The sequence below is a fragment of the Dama dama genome, chromosome 22 (genome assembly GCF_033118175.1).
Source record: "Dama dama isolate Ldn47 chromosome 22, ASM3311817v1, whole genome shotgun sequence".
NCBI lineage: Eukaryota > Metazoa > Chordata > Mammalia > Artiodactyla > Cervidae > Dama > Dama dama.
Window position 1 is genome coordinate 3,730,001 of NC_083702.1, and position 19,037 is coordinate 3,749,037.

The following is a 19,037-nucleotide window of genomic DNA, read 5'->3' on the forward strand; positions in this document are numbered from 1 at the left end:
CCCTCTGCTGGTCCGTGTCCCTGCCGACTGCCCGCCACCAGCCGCCCTCCCTCCCACTGTGGAGGCTCCCCAGACGGTGAGAACCCCAGGCCCAGGGCAGCAGACCCCGGGGAGCCTGAGCCCAGGGGGGCTCCACGCTGCCCCTGGAGCTGGCAGAACACAGGCGGTGTCTCAGCCCTGGCCTCCCAGCAGCGCTGAAGGTGCCCAAGGGCACTGCTGGCCTGTCTGGTCCCCCCACCCAGCAGAACGCGGACAGCGGCTGCAGCCCTGCCTCCGGCCGGGGCCAAGCAGAGCCTCTCTGGCCCAGCCTGGCTGGAGGGCCCCTGGTCTTGGAAGCCACGCAGCGCAGTGGGAAGTGCCAGCCGTGTCCGCTCCGACCCCTGCCCCACCCTGGGGACGTGCCCTGCTGGGGGGCCTGGAACCAGGGGAAGGGGACGTGGGGGGCTGCAGCCCTACAGGTGGAGCAGCACAGAGGAGACCCTGGGGTGGCTGCACTGACAGTCCCTAGGGAGCGGCAGCCTTCTCCTTGCGGGGCTTGCCCGCCTCACAGGGCAGAGCCTACACTGCCGCCCCTCCCAGCCCCCAGGGCGGAGGGGCTGTGCCGCTCCAGGCCCAGGCACCCCTGCGCAGGGGGCTGCTGCAGCTCTGGAAGCTCCCGAAACCACACTGGCCACCCTAACACAGGCTCACAGCCAGGGCCGGCAGGGCCGTGGCGCCAGACTTGAGGCGGGCCCCCTGAGCAGGTGGCAGCTCCTACACCAGCCCTGAGGCAAGTTCCAGGCACGGTGCCACTCCCAGCTTTCGCCTCCCACAGCCCCGGGGACAGGGCCTGGCTGCGCAGAAGGGTGACCCCTCTGCTGGAGAACCAGAGAACCTCCTCGTCAACCCTGCGTGGCCTACCCGGCCCCTCCCATCTGGGCCTCACACAGGCCAGCAGGATCCACCCCTCCTGCTCAGCAGGAGGCCCAGGCCTCACTGTGGGCCGCAAGCCCTGCACACTCTGGGGCCCAGGTCCCGGCCCCGATTTCAGGCTCCTCCCTGTGACCTGCCTCAGAGAGAAGGGGCACCGTGCTGGGTGATCTGACGCTGCAGCTCTGAGCCACACTGGGGGCTTCTGAGTCCTGCGGGCTGCACAAGTACCCATGCAGGTGTTCCCCATCAGCCGCACCTGGAGGGCCGTACTGCGCGGCCGCTGCTCTAGAACCTTCTACCCCTCAGGAGGCAGCGACCACACTTCTAGCCCCAAGGCGGTGGAGGGAAGCAGGAGGCAGTGCTGGGTGCTCGAGGCTGTTCATCCTGGCATACAGAGCCTGTGGCGGGGGCCTCCGGGCAGGGCACCAGGGACCCTGGGGAGCCCGGAGCCAGGGCAGGGAAGCTGGAGGCAGTGGGGCATGCAGACACCTGCCCGGAACAACTTCCCACCTGACTCAGTGACAGCACCTCCCACGGCACAGATGCCACAAGGCCACGGGGAGGCCAGGCAGAGCACCTCCAAACCTCCCGCCCAGGCAGCCTCAACCTCCCATGGTAGGACGACGGTCGCCCCAGGACTCAGTGGAGACCAAGACGCCTTGCCAAAGCCGGCTCTGAGGGGCTGTGTTCTCTCACCAGTCAAGCAGCTCCGGCCGGCCCCGAGCCACCCGTCCCCCAGAACTCGCACACGCACACATACCCCTGGGTCGTGTCTGGGTCCCGAAGCGCACAGGTGAAGCCCAACGCCAGGTGCCCTGGGGTCAGGAGGCCTCGGGGAGGAAATTGGGTCCTGAGGGTGAGGCCCTCGGGGACAGGAACTGGTGTCCTTGCATCAAGCCCAGAAGGGTCCCGGCCTTCCAGCATGAGGACACAGTGGGAAGCCAGCCATCAGTGGCCTGTGAGCGCACCCTGCCCCATCTGAGGCCGGACCCTGGTGTGGCCCCGGCAGCTGAGAGAGAAGACTCCCGTGTCAGTGAGCCCCAGCTCTGCAGTGGTCCATCACGGTAGCCTGAACAGACCGAGGCGTGCGCACCCACCAACCTCCTCACGGTGACCCCGCCCGGGGGCCCAGGCACCTCGAGTCTCTGATGCACCTGGCCAGGGTGCTGGGCACTCTGTGGTAGGGTGCTGGGGGCTTCCGTGCAGCTGCCCAGACTCGGGGCAGGGCCGCACTCAGAGGGGCCTCAGGCCTGCAGCCCACCCCGGCAGACACCCTGCAGGCTGGGATGCAGCTCAAGGCTGCTTACACGGCCCTGCCACGGGGGAGGGTGGGCACAGGCGCGAAGGGAGAGGCAGAGAAGCGGGACCCACCCCTCCATGCTGTCCCCCTGATTGGCCACACACAGGGGTGCCCTGGAGCCCCGAGACAGCCCCCTGGGCCCCGCCCCCCGGAGGCACCGCCAAAACCTACATCCTGGACAGAGTTTATTGGATGCTGCCCCTCCTGGGGGTGTGAGGGAGGAACCCTACAAACGGGCACCTGGGACACAGCCTCCAGCCAGCACTGGAGAGGCTGCCAGGTCACCGGGGGTGGCAGGTCAGGCTGGGCTCCCGCAGGCTCAGCAGCAGCGCTGAGCCCCCGTCGGCTCCCCGGGCTCCGCTCCGTCCCACCCCTCCTCCCGCCAGCTCTGCAGCGGCCGCTCCGCCTCTGTCAAGGCGCGGGCCCCAGGCCCGGGTTGTCGCTGGAGTCCTCTGTGGCCACGCTGGATGTTCTCTGGCCCTTCTGCAGTGTGTAGGTGGATGGCCCCAGACGCAGGATCTTCCCACTGCCCAGGCACTCGTCCCCTTTGTAGAACACGGCGAACTGGGGGGACAGAGGCCACGTCACCTGCAGCGGGACCCGGGCTCCGGGTGCCCTGAGCAGCCTGGATCCATGCAGCTGGTCTAGCACTGGGGGACGGCGGGCCCCGTGCCACAGGCAGGCCAGAGCAGGGCCGCGTGCTCGCAGCAGTTGGGAGAGCAGCGCCAAGCGCGGGGCTGGCCACGTGACCAGCACCCCACACCCCCTCTGCCCCCAGCCCCTCACTGTCTGGAGGAAGAGCAGGCTGTCCGTCCTTCCAGAGCACAAAGCCCGCTACCACAAGCCTGCATCTCTGCAGGCCGAGCTGGTGCTAAGAAGGGCCACGTGCAGCTGCGGGGCCACGACCCCATCTGACCCACCAGCCAGAGTCCCCACTCACCTGTCCCGGGGCGAGAGCGCGCACAGCCTTCACGGCCGTCACCCACACGGTGCCATCCTGATTGAGGGTCAGCACGCAGGGCACTGGGTGGAAGAGAAGGACCCTTGGAGGGGGCACTAGCCTTGCTGAGTGTGCAGCCTCAGGTCTTAGCCCCGGGGGAGGAGGAGCAGGCAGTGGGGACAAAGGAAGCTTGGGGCAACAACAGCCAGAGGGGCTCAGCGCTGCCCAACAGGGGCCAGGGGTACACACACCACCTGCCACTCACCTGCCAGCTGGACCGAGGTGCCCCGCCCCTCCCCAAGACCCCCCTGCATCCTGGACAAAGGAGGCTCAGCTGGCCTCAGTGCCTCCAGCCTGTCTCTGCAGGCAGAGGGTGAGGAGGGCTGAATGGGCTACGTGATCTGGACACTGAGGCCCTCCCTGCCCCAGGTCTGACCGCCTGTCCTAACCCTGCCCTGGCCCACAGGCTTTCCCTGCCCCAGGTCTGACCGCCTGTCCTAACCCTGCCCTGGCCCAGGGCCCTCCCTGCCCCAGGTCTGATCCCCTGTCCTAACCCCACCCTGACCCACGGGTCCTTGAGCAGTCACCTAGCGCCATCTGGTGGCGGAAGCGGAAGTGACACGCCATCATCTTGTCGCGGACCAGGGCAGCAGGCGGTTCCTCCGCGATCCAGTGAATGCGGCCGGTCCGCAGCAGGTCTCTGTACAGCGCCGGGTGGTCTGTCCGGGGGGCCTGCGGGACGGAACGCGAGGCTCCTCAGCAGAGGGTCCCTGCCCTAGAGCCCCCTCGCTGCACTCCATTCACGACTAGCAGTGAGCACGCAGTGAACACCACACTGACCCGTGGAGACTGGTGCGTGTCCCTGGAGACGCCCTAACTGCGCACATGAGCGCACGGAGAGGAGGCCACGCGCATGCGCCCTCGGCGAGCAGCAGAGGAGCACGCGGTCCGCCCACGGTCTCACTCCTCTCCTCCTGCCACACCCTGCCTACCCAGCGCCGGGGAACCCCGGCCAGCCGCACTCCCACAGGGATCCCACCAAGGCCCTCATGGCTGGGAACAGGCTCCTGGGGCCTCCACACACGCTGGCCTCCTAGCACCCAGCAGCACCCCCGAGGCAGGACGCAGAACACCAAGTCCAGGGCTCTCCGGCTCTAAGCAGACAAGGAGGCCCGCCCAGGGTCAGCGGACCACCCTTTCCCAAAGCAAAAGACACCACTGAACATCACACTGCAGTCACTTTAATTCACCCCGATCAGAATCGCTGCCCGGACTTCTGCACCAGGGCCCTCCCAGGAGGAAATGTCCCAGCCCCGGTGGGCAGGCTTGCTGGCCCTCCACCTGGTCTAACAACAGAGCGTGTGCTCAGCCAGGCTGCTCACCCCCAGCCCTGCCAAGACTGGCACTAGATCATTCTGCAGGGGACAGGGTCCCAGGCTTCACCCACTATACACCAGCAGGACCTGATGCCCGCCCCAACGCTGTAACACTAAAAATGTCCCCAGGCCCTGAGAAATGTCCCAGGTCCCAGAGCCCCGCTACAGCAGATGGCCTGGGCTGGTCCCAGCTCTGTTCTGTCATTCACCAGTGACTCGCTGGAGGCCCCCGTGAGCCGGCCCATCCCGGGCACTGACCACCCTGTCCACGAGGCCTTCCACATGCTACTTCAGCTTTGGGTCCGTCTCCTTTGTACAATCAGAGGAGTGACATCTACTTACGGGGACTGATGTCATGATGACCAGCGTGATGGGCATACAGGAAGAGCTAACAAGTACCTCACACAGAACCTCTGGTACCGGCGTCAATCCCGGAGGGCACCGAGGGAGGCCCTGCAGAGCGCCCACCCCGCCTATTCAGCCCCATGGGCTCTGCCCAGCCTGGCCTCCATCACCTCCCCGCCGACTCACCACAAGCACGTCGCCCTTGACACCATCCTTCTCCACCACATACCAGGGCTCCCGTAAGCCTCCTATGTTGGCTCTCTGCCCCAAAGTGTACAGGAACCAACCTACGGAGACAGGTTCTCGCTGAGGTGGAAGGAGACCCCTCGCAAACGCCCTGGCGGGACGGGGGCGGCAGGCAGGAGGCGCCCCTCTGTGGGCCGCTTGTGGCAGCTGGGGTTAGGCTGTATCTCCCACCCCGCAAGGAGCAGTTCCAGCCGCGGGGCCACCCGGCCGGCAGTGAGCGGGGCCCACTCCTTCAGAAGGTGGACCTAGTGCCCTGCCAGAAGCCACGAGCCCCTCTTGCTGAGCCTCTGGGGGTTTCACAGGCGCGCCCCGCTCCAGTGGATGAACCACACGGGGCAGGCGCACCAGAGTGGGCACGCCTCCTCTGTGCGCCCCCACTTTATATGTCTGTTCAGCCTCACCTTTATGTGTTCCCAGAACCTTGTTGTCTTCTATAGAAATAAACCGGCCAGGTCGAGGCTGTAAGTACTGGAAAACAAGTGCTCCATCACCAACAGCTCCAGGTTCAGAGCAGAAACAGGGCCCCATCCTTCCACATCAAAGAACACTCACCTCAAGGATGAAATTTTCAAAGTTCCTTTTACCAATGAAACAGATGCCCATGCTCTGAAATGAACGGAAGGCCAGGTGTGAGATGTACGGCCGGGCGGGGGTCCCACGCTCCACTCAGAGACCCCAGGCAAGGATGTGGGTACAACACAGGGCCTCCTGGGGCTCACCCGTCCTGAGCCACCACACCCTCCAGGCCAGGGGCCCTGGACACCCCTCCTCCAGGGCCACAGACACCAGTCAGAGCCACGCGCAGACCTCGTGGGCCTTGTTTCAGGTCCCAGACAAGGACCCAGCGGCTACACAAGCAGCGCCACCACCAGCCCGGCCCACACTCGCGGCAGACCCTCAGGCCAGCCGCCCAGGAAAGGAAACCAGAGCTGCTGGAGGCCTCAGACACTGTCCGTGAGGCTGGGGGAGAGACAGAGGCCAGAGCAGGAGCAGGAAGCACAAGCCAGGCCACAGGGCGAGGTCGCAGGAAGGTCAGAGTCCCGTCTCGATGTCTAGCGTGAGACACGCGAGTGGGAATGGGTCACCAGGCGTCCTCGCCTACACTCTTGCCTTGTGTCTCCCTAGAACGGGGGCCCCCTGAGGGCAGCACCCTCACCCCCTACCAGCAGCAACGCCCCTCAATCCTACCTCCTTCTTCTGAAGCACATGATGAAGTCTGTTCTCAGCAGCTATTTTCTTTACGAAATCTTTCGTTAATTCCCCCAGGGGGAAGAGGGTTCTCCTTAGCGCCTCCTGGGGAACCTGGCTGAGAAAGAAGGTCTGGTCTTTAAAGCTGTCAGCTGCTTGGAGGAGTTTTACCGCTGCCAAGAGTAAAGAACAAAAAATGTTGCAGGAACAAAAATAACCATACTTTGCTTTTAATAGTGTCCTTCTGTTTACCTTGACAGGTTAGCCCTGGTCTGGCAGAAACAAAGATCAATACTCAACAGCACACTTCCAGAAAAATGATCTGCCATGGTTAAGAAAAATTCCCATCCCTAATTTATCTACTGTTGGAAAAAATACATGGAAGGGAGATTTTACGTGATAAGGAAATTTATTCTGGTTCACGTGTTAGGGTATGTTTTCAAAGATTAAACATCACATGACAAAAACATTATGAAGTATTAAGAAAAAAACAAAATGAGCCACATTTGGGAAAATCAGACGAGACGCCCCAGCAAACCCTGCTGAGACGGTGGGCTGCGCTGTTTCCCATTAACCACAGGCGATCACGCCCCAGCTGCTCTCCTCACCTCCCACCCCCAGTGGACGCCGACCACGCTCCCCAGCAGCGCCTGCTTCCCAACCCACTTCCCCGCCTGCTGACAGTGGGCTTTGCGGAGTCCAAGCTGCCGCCTGTCAGCCGCTCCTCTGTGGGCTCTCTAAAGGTCCGCGTGTGTGCTAAGTTGCTTCAGGCGTGTCTGACTCTGCCAGCCCACGGACTGCAGCCCGCCAGTCTCCTCTGTCCATGGGATTCTCCAGGCAAGGAGTGGGTTGCCATGCCCTCCTCCACGGGATCTTCCCAGCCTAGGGATCTCTCACAGGACACCTGCATCTCTTACATCTCCTGCATTGGCAGGTGGGTCCTCCACCACTAACACCACCTGGGAAGCCCCTCCAAAGGTCTGTTTCATTGTAAAGACTGTTTCCACCTTGATGGCAATGGTGCAGAGTTCTACCTGACCCTGGCCTTGGGACGGGGTTCGGAAAACAAGGTCCAGCTCCGCCTCTGGCCGCCAGGTCCTGCCTGGCGTGTTACAGACCTTCTACGCCCACGAACACTGGGTCCTCCACTCTGCAGCTCAGTGACCAATGGAGGAGATGCAGCGTGACACCTGTGTCACAGCCTCTCTCCATGTGTCTCAGGACCAGGGCTAAGTGCAGCCTCAGAAAGTCACACGCAGAGCTCACACCTGCACAAAAGGTACAAAGAGCCCAGGTACAGCGTGTGACCCGGCCTGTCACACGTGTAACGTGCTCTCCGTGTGGTTTTCCTTCTGTGACCTCAAATCTGACCCTCACGTTAGCCCTACGACAGGTTTATCCCCATCTTCAGGTGAGGAAACCGAGGCTTAGATAATTAAATGACTGCCCACAGGGGTGCAGGGAGATGAGGGCAGAGCTGGAAACTGAGCCCAATCACCTGGGTTCCGTTCCATCAGTTTTTACGTACAAAACAACAAAATCGAGTGAAAAGTGAAAAAGAGAGTCCAGTCAACCAGTCATCAGGTAGGCAGGCTCATTTGCCAAATGCTATTTTTTGTTTCAAAACTAAATTTAAACAAACAAACAAAAAATCTATGATTTTTAAAAAAGAGAGCGGGTAACCCTTGATCAGGAAGAGGGACTCCTACTAAGGGAGGGTTTGCCGGCACCCAGAGCTCCCTTCAGCACCTGCCCTGCTCCAGGCTGGCCAGCGTGCCACCTGCCCCGACACGGGTGAGGACACAGGCTGCCCCTGGGACAGGTAGGACACAGGAGCTCAGGCTGGGCACGCTGACCCCGTGCCCTCTCCCCAAGGACTCAGGCCAGGAGGCTTAATCTGGCCTCCAGGGCAACTGAGTCAGGACAAAATAAAAAATCTCTAGGTGTCTTGAAAACACACAGAGAACAAAGACACTGCAGCATCGTTACAATAGCTACACAGACCACAGCATGCACCCCGTGATCAGGTCCGGTCAGAAAGGCCAGCCAGCTCTGCGCAGTGGCACCTTCTCCAGGAGATAAGCAGGGACGCTACGCGACACAGAAACGAATCCTTCATCTATTAATGACCCGGGACCCACGACCGCTGGGTCTCGGGGCCTGATTCTGCTGTGGAGTGCCCGGGTGGCAGGGCTGGGCGGTCACGGCCAGGTCCTCCCGGTGTGCGGGGCGGGGGGGTGTTTCCCTGGTGAGGGGTGCCCAGGAGTGTACAGGCAGCACCCAGGGAGAGAAGCGGTCATCTGCCCCTGGGCACCAGTGCCCCCCAGGGGACACAGTGCCGTGCAGGCGGCAGCAGGGGGCCTTCCCAACACCAGGAAAGCGGCGGCCTTGTCTGGGCCCGGTCAGTATGCTGATCTGTGGCCTCGGCTGCCATGAGGTGGAGGGAGGAGGAGAGAAAACGGCAGCTGAGCTGCGGCCAGTAACTGGGCTGGACAACATGGAGGACCAGGAAGGAGCACAGACTGTGGAGCTGGGTGGACTGGGCTGGGTCCGGCCCCCGACCCAAGGCCCCCCTGTCAGAAATGCAGCCAAGCTTCAATTGCTTCCTCAGAGAAAAGGACCCGGAGACCCACCTGCTGGCCCTGCTAAGATGGGTGCAGGGAGGGGACACCTCACGCTGGGGTCGGAGAGGGAGGCGGTGGACAGGAGGCAGGCCAGGGCAGGCCAGACCTGGAGAAATGCCAGGTTTGCTACGGTCCTGTAGCCGAGGAAACCGTTTGCAGAGACATGGCTCTGAGTTCCATGCCATCTTTCACTTCATAAGGATATAAATTTTTCTACACAAATGTGCACCAGGACAAGCCAACCGCCTTCCAGGGGACTGCTTGGCACTTTCCAGGCTGGTGACACCTTGTGCCCTTTGACACTGATAACCTAATTTATACACGTAATCTTTCAAAGCAAGCTGCCAGGCCTGTGCCATGAATGTTAGAAGCCAGCCTCATTTCACACTGAAGTACCACGTCACACCTCAATCTCGAAAATGCGAGGCTTGAGAATTGGGCCTGTGACACTCCAACACTGTCGCCTGCTTCCCCCAGAACTGGGTTAAGTTTCCCAGCAGCCCTGCCCGGGCGGCCGCCTGAGCCAATTGGAGGCCCTGGGGGAATGACCCTTGAGGTAACTGTCCTTTTTTGAAGAGGAAACCATAGCCAACAAGCTCACCTGGAAAACACGGGGAGAAGTTGGGCAGAGTGCCTGACAATGCGCAGTCACTACTTCGTTTCCGAATAGCTCAGCCCTGGCCTGGACACGTGTACTCACCATTCCTAACTTCAAACCGGTTTCTGAAGAGCCCTTCCGGCCTCTTGATGTGCTTCTGCTGAAACACCTCTTCATCTTCCAGGGACGTTCTTGCGTAGTGACCTGTCGCCACTGCATCTGCGCCTGGGAGGTTTTTAAAAGCATGAGGGTAGGAGTTTAGACGTGCACTTGCTGGCCTCAGTCGGTCTGGGCCCAGGGTGCTCCACAGGGCAGAAATGCCAGGTCTCACACCAGGCAGTCTGCGCAGGGGACCCGCCTCACCCCCAAATGCCCAGATCCCAGGGAAGATACACACTCCTGGGATTCTGTTAAACAGGTGGTCTTTGAAGTCTCTAAACTGATAAAATCTTAGCCACAAGGTTTTGCTGCATATCTAAAATCCTTTGAAAAGTTAGTATTGGGAATTCCCTGGCAGCCCAGTGGTGAGGACTCAGAGCTTTCACTGCCAGTGCCCAGGTTCGATGCCTGATCGGGGAACTAAGACCCCACAAGCCACATGTCCAAAAAAAAAGTTAATATCTATTCATTCATTCTAGCTTAAGGAAAACGTCAAACATGTACACAAAGGTTTAAGTACAAAAAGCTCATTTCAGTGCTTTTTACACTAAGGAAAAACTGAAAACAACCAAAATGTTTAACACCAGGAGATTACGAATAAAGCATCACTGCATAATAACAATACCTCATACACAGAATTTTTAATGGCACTAGGGAAATGTTCATGATATTGTTCAGCAGAGAAAGAAAGTACAGGATCCCACTCTTCTCAATGTACAGGAAAACCGGAAGACAGGCAACAGAAAGTCTTTCTCTTTGATTCTGGGAGGAAATTACAGATGACACTTCCCCTCCTCTTCTTACGCTTCTAAGTTTTAAACTTCCTTTAATAAATGCATATTACTTTTATCACAGTGAAGGACCATCCAGTAAAATCAATTTCTTCTTTCCACACTATGCAAAAAAGTTAAAGAACCTACCAAGGCATATATTAATCCACAGCCCTTGCACTGTGTGAAAACTTCACAGACATTCAGGATTGTGAGACTATTTCCCAGAAGCTGCAGCAAAACTGACCCAGCACTTAGCCAAAGAATTGTTTAGTCGCTAAGTTGTGTCCGACTCTATGTGACCCCACAGACTGTAGCCTGCCAGGCTCTTCTGTCCATGGGATTCTCCAGGCAAGAATACTGGAATGGGTTGCCATTTCCTTCTCTAGGGAATCTTCCTGACCCAGGGATCAAACCCATGTCTCCTTTCTTGGCAGGCAGATTCTTTACCACTAGCCAACAGGGAAGCCCAGTCAATCAGTTGTCGTTGTTTAGTTGCTCAGTCGTGTCTGACTTTGCGACCCCATGACCGCAGCACGCCAGGCCTCCCTGTCCTTCACCATCTCCCAGAGCTTACTCAAACCCATGTGCATTGAGTCGGTGATGCCATCCAACCATCTCACCCTCTGTCGTCCTCTTCTCCTCCTGCCTTCAATCTTTCCCAGCATCAGGGTCTTTTCAGATGAGTCAGTTCTTCACATCAGGTGGCCAAAGGACTGGAACTTCAGCTTCAGCATCAGTCCTTCCAATGAATATTCAGGACTTATTTCCTTTAGGATTGACTGGTTTGATCTCCTTGCAGTCCAAGGGACTCTCAAGAGTCTTCTCTAGCACCACAGTTCAAAAGCATCAGTTCTGCCTGGCACAGCTGTGATTCTCACTCCAGAGTTGGAGGAAAAATACTCGTCCAATGCTGGGTGAGCTCTTCATATTTAAGCTTTACATCCTCAGATCCGGAAGATACATGCTGAAACCAACCTCAGCTCCTGGAAATCTCATGATTTTTAAAAAGACAAACGAAGCTAATCCAAATCACTTACCAAGATTATCCACAGCATAATTAAAAAAACAACGGAATTTGATATGCTTATTGCAGACTATGTCAGGATTAGGAGTTCTTCCTTTTTCATATTCATTTAAAAAATCACTGGAATGAAAAGAAAAGTCTTTTTATTTCTAAGTGTCAAACATACTATGGAAAAATAAATGAGGTACATGACTTGCTTAGAGTTTCTCCCTGTTTTACTAAAACTATAATTTTCTGCAAGATAGGAGCTTCAGTACAGAATCATTTTCAGTGTTTTCATCAAATGTTTGTTTAAAGCCAGCTGCACTTTCCATCTGAATCTGCACTCACCAGGCACCAAGCCCCATTGCGCCATTTCCCAAAGTAAGACCCACGGGACCCCATCCCTGTTGATGTGCAGGTTGCAGGGCCTGGCCCAGGCTCGGGTGTCTGTTTAACCAGCACTCCAGCTGGTTCCTCAGCCTGACACCGATGGCCCTGGGGCTTTGTCCTCAGGGACCAGCCACAGCCGGCCTTCCAGAGCACACCTGAGCCCTCGCTCTCTTATGCTAATTTAGCAGCAGAAACATCTCAAGGTTGAAGAGACGTTAAAGAGACCTCTGGCAGGTGGCACAGTAAAAGGAATACGGGCTGGGGTGCTCAGGATGCAGGTCTGGCTTCTAACCCAGACTCCCCAGGGGTGGCCAAGGCCTCCTGCACGTGGTCCACGGCACCACGGCCTGTAAACAGAAAGCGCTGGCGGGGCGTTTTAGCCTGGCTGACCCCGGCAGGCCTGCTGTTGAACGGCTCGCGTCACCGCAGGAAGCCCCCCGCGTTGGGAGCGCCCCCACCTGAACACGTCGTTCCAGTACTCCTTCACGTAGGACACCTGCCGGAAGGGGATGTCCAGGATCTGGCACACTCTGTAAGCGTCCTCGCAGTCTCTGTCGGCAGTGCAGACGCCGTGCTCGTCCAGGGAGTCCCAGTTCCTCATAAACACCCCTGTCACCTGGTAACCTGTGGGGAGGAGCGGAGGAGAGGATGTAACATCGACCTGGAGTGGAAAAGGCAGCGCCTTCCGAGCTCTCCTGCGCCTCTGTGCACTGGGGCCTGGCAGTGCCTCCGGCCGCCGCGTGGCCTGCAGCGCTCTGACCGCATCTTAATGCAAACCTCCGCGGACGCTCCGGCAGAGGCTCCCACCCTGACCCTCTGCTACACACACTTGGTAAAGGCCTCCATCATCACAACACCCTGTGGGGCTGAACTGATGGTGTGCATCTCAGAGGTGTGAACATCCTGGAGGTGTGAACACGATGGCATCTTCTCATGCCCACACTGTGTGGGCGTACAGAGACTTGGCAGTGTGACTGCGTGAAAGAAGAGCAGAAATTCTACACGACTTTTCAAAACAAATACAAACTACCATTCAGTTACCAGAAAGGCAAACTCAATCCAAAAGTTATTTCCAATTACCCACTCAGAATTAGCTTCTAAGCCATCAGCCATAAAGACATTCAAAATTTTGGTTGCTTTATCATGGGGCTTCCCTGGTGGCTCAGACGGTAAAGAATCTGCCTGCAATACAGAGGACCCAGGTTCAACCTCTGAGTCAGGAAGATCCCCTGGAGAAGAGAATGGCAACCCGCTCTAGTACTCTTGCCTGGAGAATTCCATGGACAGAGGAGCCTGGTGGGCTACATACAGTCCTTGGGGTCACAAAGAGTTGGACATGACTGAGCGACTAACAGGCACACACATCTATATACTCTGAGACCTCTTTTTTCCCTTTTCTGTTGCAGACAAAGTATCAAACCAAACGTTGGGGAGACCAACTTTGTAACTACATAGGTGTCTACCAGGTATGAAAAACGTTTCTTTTGGGTCGGCTGAACTTAATGAAAGACAGGGCCATGGACTGTAAAAGGTTTAACACGGTACTCCAGAGAGCAGAGACTTGGTGACAAAGCTCTGCCAAACATTAATAAAAAGACACGTGAGCAAGGCCACTACCCCAATCCCAGCAGGTCCTCCCTCCTCTACATCCCAAATCCCCTGACCCTGCTTCCCTAACAGTGCACACTACACTGGGCTCCAGCCGTTCCTGTCCGCGCCCCTGCAGCTACTGAAGTGAGGCAGTCTTCCACCTGCCAACGCTGTCTCACACCCGTTGTGTGCCCAGCGCCCAGCAGTGCTTAAGAACAAGAGCTTAAGCAGAACAAATACACAACTCCACAGCCAGAGCTTTAAAATCTCCCTCTTCCATGGCCTCATCTGCCTGATCTTCCTTCTCCTGGAGACGTGACCACTCACGTGGCTGAGCCCTGGTGCTCCAGGAGACCATAGCGCTTTGCCGGCCCTTAACTTTTCAGGAGGCACGTGACAGAACATGCACCTCCGACGAGACTGAAAAAGACCTCCGTGTTGAGGGGAGAGGACCATGCTGCTTCTCTGCTGCGCCCATCAGCTTCCCAGCCAGAGGAGCAAAACCCAAGGGAGCTGATCTGTGAAGCTGCTCAGCCTGGATTCTGGGAAGGAGCACTTGGCTTCCTGATGGAGTAAAATAACGTAACTCGTGTAGTTACACTAGACACTAACCAGTGCACTAACCAAAGGCTGGGGCTCAGGAGGTACGGAGGTATTCTTAGTAACCAGAGCTGTTCCAGAGTTATAATAAAAAGTGTCCAACACAAGTAGAGGCAGGCTGTGAGCATATATAATTGTGATAAAGCAGGCCCTTAACCCAGGGATGTCTGCCACCTCGCCCCAGACATGTCACTGCCTCGTCAGAGCCCTTCACGGGCTCGGCACTGTCTTCTGGCACAGCCTGAAGCCCTCACAGAGCCCGCCCCATACGCGGCGCCCGCCCTGCCTCCCCCCACCCGCCCCCTACCTCCCAGACCCAGCCAGCACTTCTCCGCCTCTGAGCTGCGCACCCGCTGCTGACTGCGCCAGAGATGCTCCCGCCTCACCTCCTGAGCCCCAGCCTTTGCTTAGGGGACTCCCACTCTTCCTCCAAGTCGCGATACCACAGATATGAGAGGATCCTAGGTCTCTCATCTTCCAGGTTGGTACCTCAATGAATAAACCTTTCTCTGCTCCAAACTCAAACTTTCAATTTGTCTGGCCTCACTGTATACCACTGGACACATGAACTTGGCTTTGACAGCAGTCTCAGCGCAAACACCATCTCTGTGATGCTTTGATTCCATTTTATCGCAATTATATATGCTCACAGCCTACCTCTACTTGTATTTAAGACTTTTTATTATAACTTTTGTAACAGCTATGGTTATTAAGAATATCTCCATACCTTGTGAGCCCCAGCCTTTGCTTAGGGAACTCCTCCTCCTCCAAGTCGTGATACCACGGATGAGAGGATCTTAGATCTCTTATCTTCAGGTTGCTACCTCCTGGACGAATAAAACTTTCTCTGCTCCAAACTCAAACTTTCAGTTTGTCTGGCCTCACTGTACCATTGAACACACGAACTGGGGTTTGACAGCAGTCTCAGGGCAAACACCACCATCTCTATGATGCTTTGATTTCCTGCTTTATCGCAATTATATGTGCTCACAGCCTGCCTCTACTTGTATTTGACACGTTTTATTATACCTTTTGTAACAGTTTGGTTATTAATACGAACTAATAACCTCTCCTGCTGAGTGCCTAATGTGTGCTGGGCACTGGGGTAAAGGATTTGTGTGTCCTGTTATTTATTAATACTACCTCCAGTATCCCTGGGAGGTAGGCGCTCCCTCCATTTTACAAACAGAGGGAGCTTGAATCACTTGTCCCAGGTCAGGAACCTTGGGTTCCCTCTGCATTCCAAGTGCCCAAGAACGAAAGGCGCCTCAACAACAGAGGGTCTACAAGTGCCATTAGGTACAGGAGGGCTCACACCGGGAGAGGGTCAGACGGACGCAGAATTAGATAGGCAGCGAATCTCGGCCTCAGGTAGGCGCCTGAGGAAACGGAAGCGCTCCTGAGCAGAGTCTGTCATCCATCGAGTGGAAAACACAGCCGTGACTTGATAACCACACCGCCCGTCGGGACTGGTCGCACACGTCTCCAGACGGCCACGCCGTGTCGTGGAGACAAGGACCTCCACGGAGGCTGCAGTGCCCACGTCAATGGTCCTCAGGCCGGCGCTCCTCAGGCCTGGGCTGAGTGCGGACGCCGCCGCCACCACAGCCGCGGGAGCAGGGCCTCGGGGCCAGGGAGAAACGCGGCCGCCGGGAGACGGAGACCCACTCTCCCCTGCTCCACCCGGCGGCAAGTGGGGGCCTCACGGCGCCCCGACAGGCGGAGCGGCGGCCGCGCGCTCTCCCACCGCCAGGCGTACAGTGAGGGCCGGGGCGCCGCGCCACTAGGCAGGGCTCTCGGAGAAGGGGCCGCTGGGAGGCGGCCGGGTCCCTCGGCCTCCTCACCTCTCCGCCTCAGCAGCAGCGCTGCCACGGCGCTGTCCACGCCGCCGGAGACGGCGCACACGACGTGCCGAGCCGCCTGCATCGAGAGCTGCCGATTCCGTCACTGCCGCCGTCGCTTCCGCTTCTAGCCGGAATTCCCGCCCTCCCCTGCGGCGAGACCGCAGAAGAAGCCCGGGCGGAAGCAGGTGCTTGGCGCCCTGCGTTCCTACGTGCCCGCTGTTCCCTGGCGGGTCTGCGACCACGCCCCCTACACTCCTGGCTCTTGCTTACCTCTCTGCGCGCAGCTGCCAGACACAATCTGCGTGCGTGCGTGTGTGTGTTCTCTCTGTGTGTGTGTGTGTGTTCCCAGCACACAAAGGTGTGTGTGTGTGATGTCAACTACAAATTGGCACTTAACAAGACCATTGCCAAGGACTGAACAACAAAGGCGTTTGCCATCTGCCACTACGGAGATTGAACCCCATGCTGCTAAAATAGCTCTTGACCTTCAACAACCCCTGAGGGAGTTCAGGGTGCAGTGAAGCGCTCTGCGCTCCAGGGAATCCGGTGGGACCGGTCTTTGGATAGTTGGATGTTTTTAGGAACGGATTTTTATAATCTCCATCCTTCAGTTCAGTTCAGTGCAGTCACTCAGTCGTGTCTGTCTCTTTGCGACCCCATGAACTGCAGCAAGCCAGACCTCCTTGTCCGTCACCAATTCTCGGAGTTTACCCAAACTCATGTCCATTGAGTCAGTGATGCCATCCAACCATCTCATCTTCTGTTGTCCCCTTCTTCTCCTGCCCTCAACCTTTCTCAGCATCAGGGTCTTTTCCAATGAGTCAGCTCTTCACATCAGGTGACCAAAGTATTGGAGTTTCAGCTTCAACATCAGTCCTTCCAATGAACACCCAGGACTGATCTCCTTTAGGATGGACTGGTTGGATCTCCTTGCAGTCCATGGGACTCTCAAGAGTCTTCTCCAACACCACAGTTCAAAAGCATCAATTCATCAGCACTCAGCTTTCTTTATAGTCCAACTCTCACATCCATACATGACCACTGGAAAAACCATAGCCTTGACTAGATGGACCTTTGTTGGCAAAGTAATGTCTCTGCTTTTTAATATGCTGTCTAAGTTGGTCATAACTTTCCTTCCAAGGAGTAAGCATCTTTTAATTTCATGGCTGCAGTCACCATCTGCAGTGATTTTGGAGCCCCCCAAAATAAAGTCAACCACTGTTTCCCCATCTATTTGCCATGAAGTGATGGAACCAGTTGCCATGATCTTAGTTTTCTGAATGTTGAGCTTTAAGCAACATTTTCACTCTCCTCTTTCACTTTCATCAAGAGGCTTTTTAGTTCTTCACTTTCTGCCATAAGGGTGGTGTCATCTGCATATCTGAGGTTATTGATATTTCTCCTGGCAAACTTGATTCCAGCTTGTGCTTCATACAGCCCAGCGTTTCTCATGATGTATTCTGCATAGAAGTTAAATAAGTAGGGTGACAATATACAGCCTTGACATACTCCTTTTCCTATTTGGAACCAGTCTGTTGTTCATGTCCAGTTCTAACTGTTGCTTCCTGACCTGCCTGCATACAGGTTTCTCAAGAGGCAGGTCAGGTGGCCTGGTATTCCCATCTCTTGAAGAATTTTCCACAGTTTGTTGTGATCCACACAGTCGAAGGCTTTGGCGTAGTCAATAAAGCAGAAATAGATGTTTTTCTGGAACTCTCTTGCTTTTTCGATGATCCAGCGGATGTTGGCAATTTGATCTCTGGTTCCTCTGCCTTTTCTAAAACCAGCTTGAACATCTGGAAGTTCACAGTTCACGTATTGCTGAAGCCTGGGTTGGAGAATTTTGAGCATTACTTTACTAGCGTGTGAGATGAGTGCAATTGTGAGGTAGTTTGAGCATTCTTTGGCATTGCCTTTCTTTGGGACTGGAATGAAAACTGACCTTTTCCAGTCCTCTGGCCACTGCTGAGTTTTCCAAATTTGCTGGCATATTGAGTGCAGCACTTTCACAGCATCATCCTTTAGGATTTGAAATAGTTCAACTGGGATTCCATCACCTTCACTAGCTTTGTTCATAGAGATGCTTCCTAAGGCCCACTTCACATTCCAGGATGTCTGGCTCTAGGTGAGTGATCACACCATTGTGATTATCTGGGTCGTGAAGATCTTTTTTGTACAGTTCTTCTGTGTATTCTTGCCACCTCTTCTTAATATCTTCTGCTTCTGTCAGGTCCATACCATTTCTGTCCTTTATTGAGCTCATCCTTGCATGAAATGTTCCCTTGGTACCTCTAATTTTCTTGACGAGATCTCTAGTCTTTCCCATTTTATTGTTTTCCTCTATTTCTTGGCACTGATCGCTGAGGATGGCTTTCTTATCTTTCCTTGCTATTCTTTGGAACTCTGCATTCAAATAGGTATGTCTTTCCTTTTCTCCTTTGCTTTTCACTTCTCTTCTTTTCACGGCGATTTGTAAGGCCTCCTTAGACAGCCATTTTGCTTTTTTGCATTTCTTTTTCTTGGGGATGGTCTTGATCCCTGTCTTCCGTACAATGTCACGAACCTCTGTCCATAGTTCATCAAACATTCTGTCTATCAGATCTAGGCCTTAAGTGTATTTCTCACTTCCACTGTATAATGGTAAGGGATTTGATTTAGGTCATACCTGAATGGTTTAGTGGTTTTCCCCACTTTCTTCAATTGAAGTCTGAATTTGGCAATAAGGAGTTCATGATCTGAGCCCTAATCTGCTCCTGGTGTTGTTTTTGCTGACTGTATAGAGCTTCTTCATCTTTGACTGCAAAGAATATAATCAATCTGATTTCAGTGTTGGCCATCTGGTGATGTCCATGTGTAGAGTCTTCTCTTGTGTTGTTGGAAGACGGTGTTTGCCATGACCAGTGCGTTCCCTTGGCAAAACTCTATTAGCCTTTGCCCTGCTTCATTCTGTACTCTAAGGCCAAATTTGCCTGTTACTCCAGGTGTTTCTTAACTTCCTACTTTTGCATTCCAGTCCCCTATAATGAAAAGGACATCTTTTTCAGGTGTTAGTTCTAAAAGATCTTGTAGGTCTTCACAGAATGTTCAGCTTCAGCTTCTGCAGCGTTACTGTTGGGGCACAGGCTTGGATTACCATGATATTGAAT

At 55.8% G+C, this 19,037-nt stretch overlaps 1 protein-coding gene across 2 annotated transcripts; it reads right to left on the reverse strand.

Moving 5' to 3' along the window:
- Positions 1-2,384: 2,384 nt before the first annotated feature.
- On the reverse strand, positions 2,385-16,017 carry TRMU (tRNA mitochondrial 2-thiouridylase). Of its 2 annotated transcripts, XM_061124326.1 has the most exons (11): positions 15,892-16,017; positions 12,316-12,481; positions 11,499-11,605; positions 9,632-9,754; positions 6,308-6,480; positions 5,672-5,725; positions 5,521-5,587; positions 5,060-5,160; positions 3,740-3,884; positions 3,153-3,235; positions 2,385-2,776 (listed from the first exon to the last, which is right to left on the reverse strand). In XM_061124326.1, the coding sequence occupies exons 1-11, from the start codon at positions 15,971-15,973 to the stop codon at positions 2,624-2,626; spliced, it is 1,254 nt and encodes a 417-aa protein (XP_060980309.1). In that variant the 5' UTR covers positions 15,974-16,017; the 3' UTR covers positions 2,385-2,623. The 2 variants fall into 2 exon arrangements, with proteins under 2 accessions (XP_060980309.1, XP_060980310.1); XM_061124327.1 differs by lacking the exon at positions 15,892-16,017 and having other exon boundaries at positions 6,308-6,421; positions 12,316-12,451.
- Between the last annotated feature and the right edge of the window lie 3,020 nt (positions 16,018-19,037).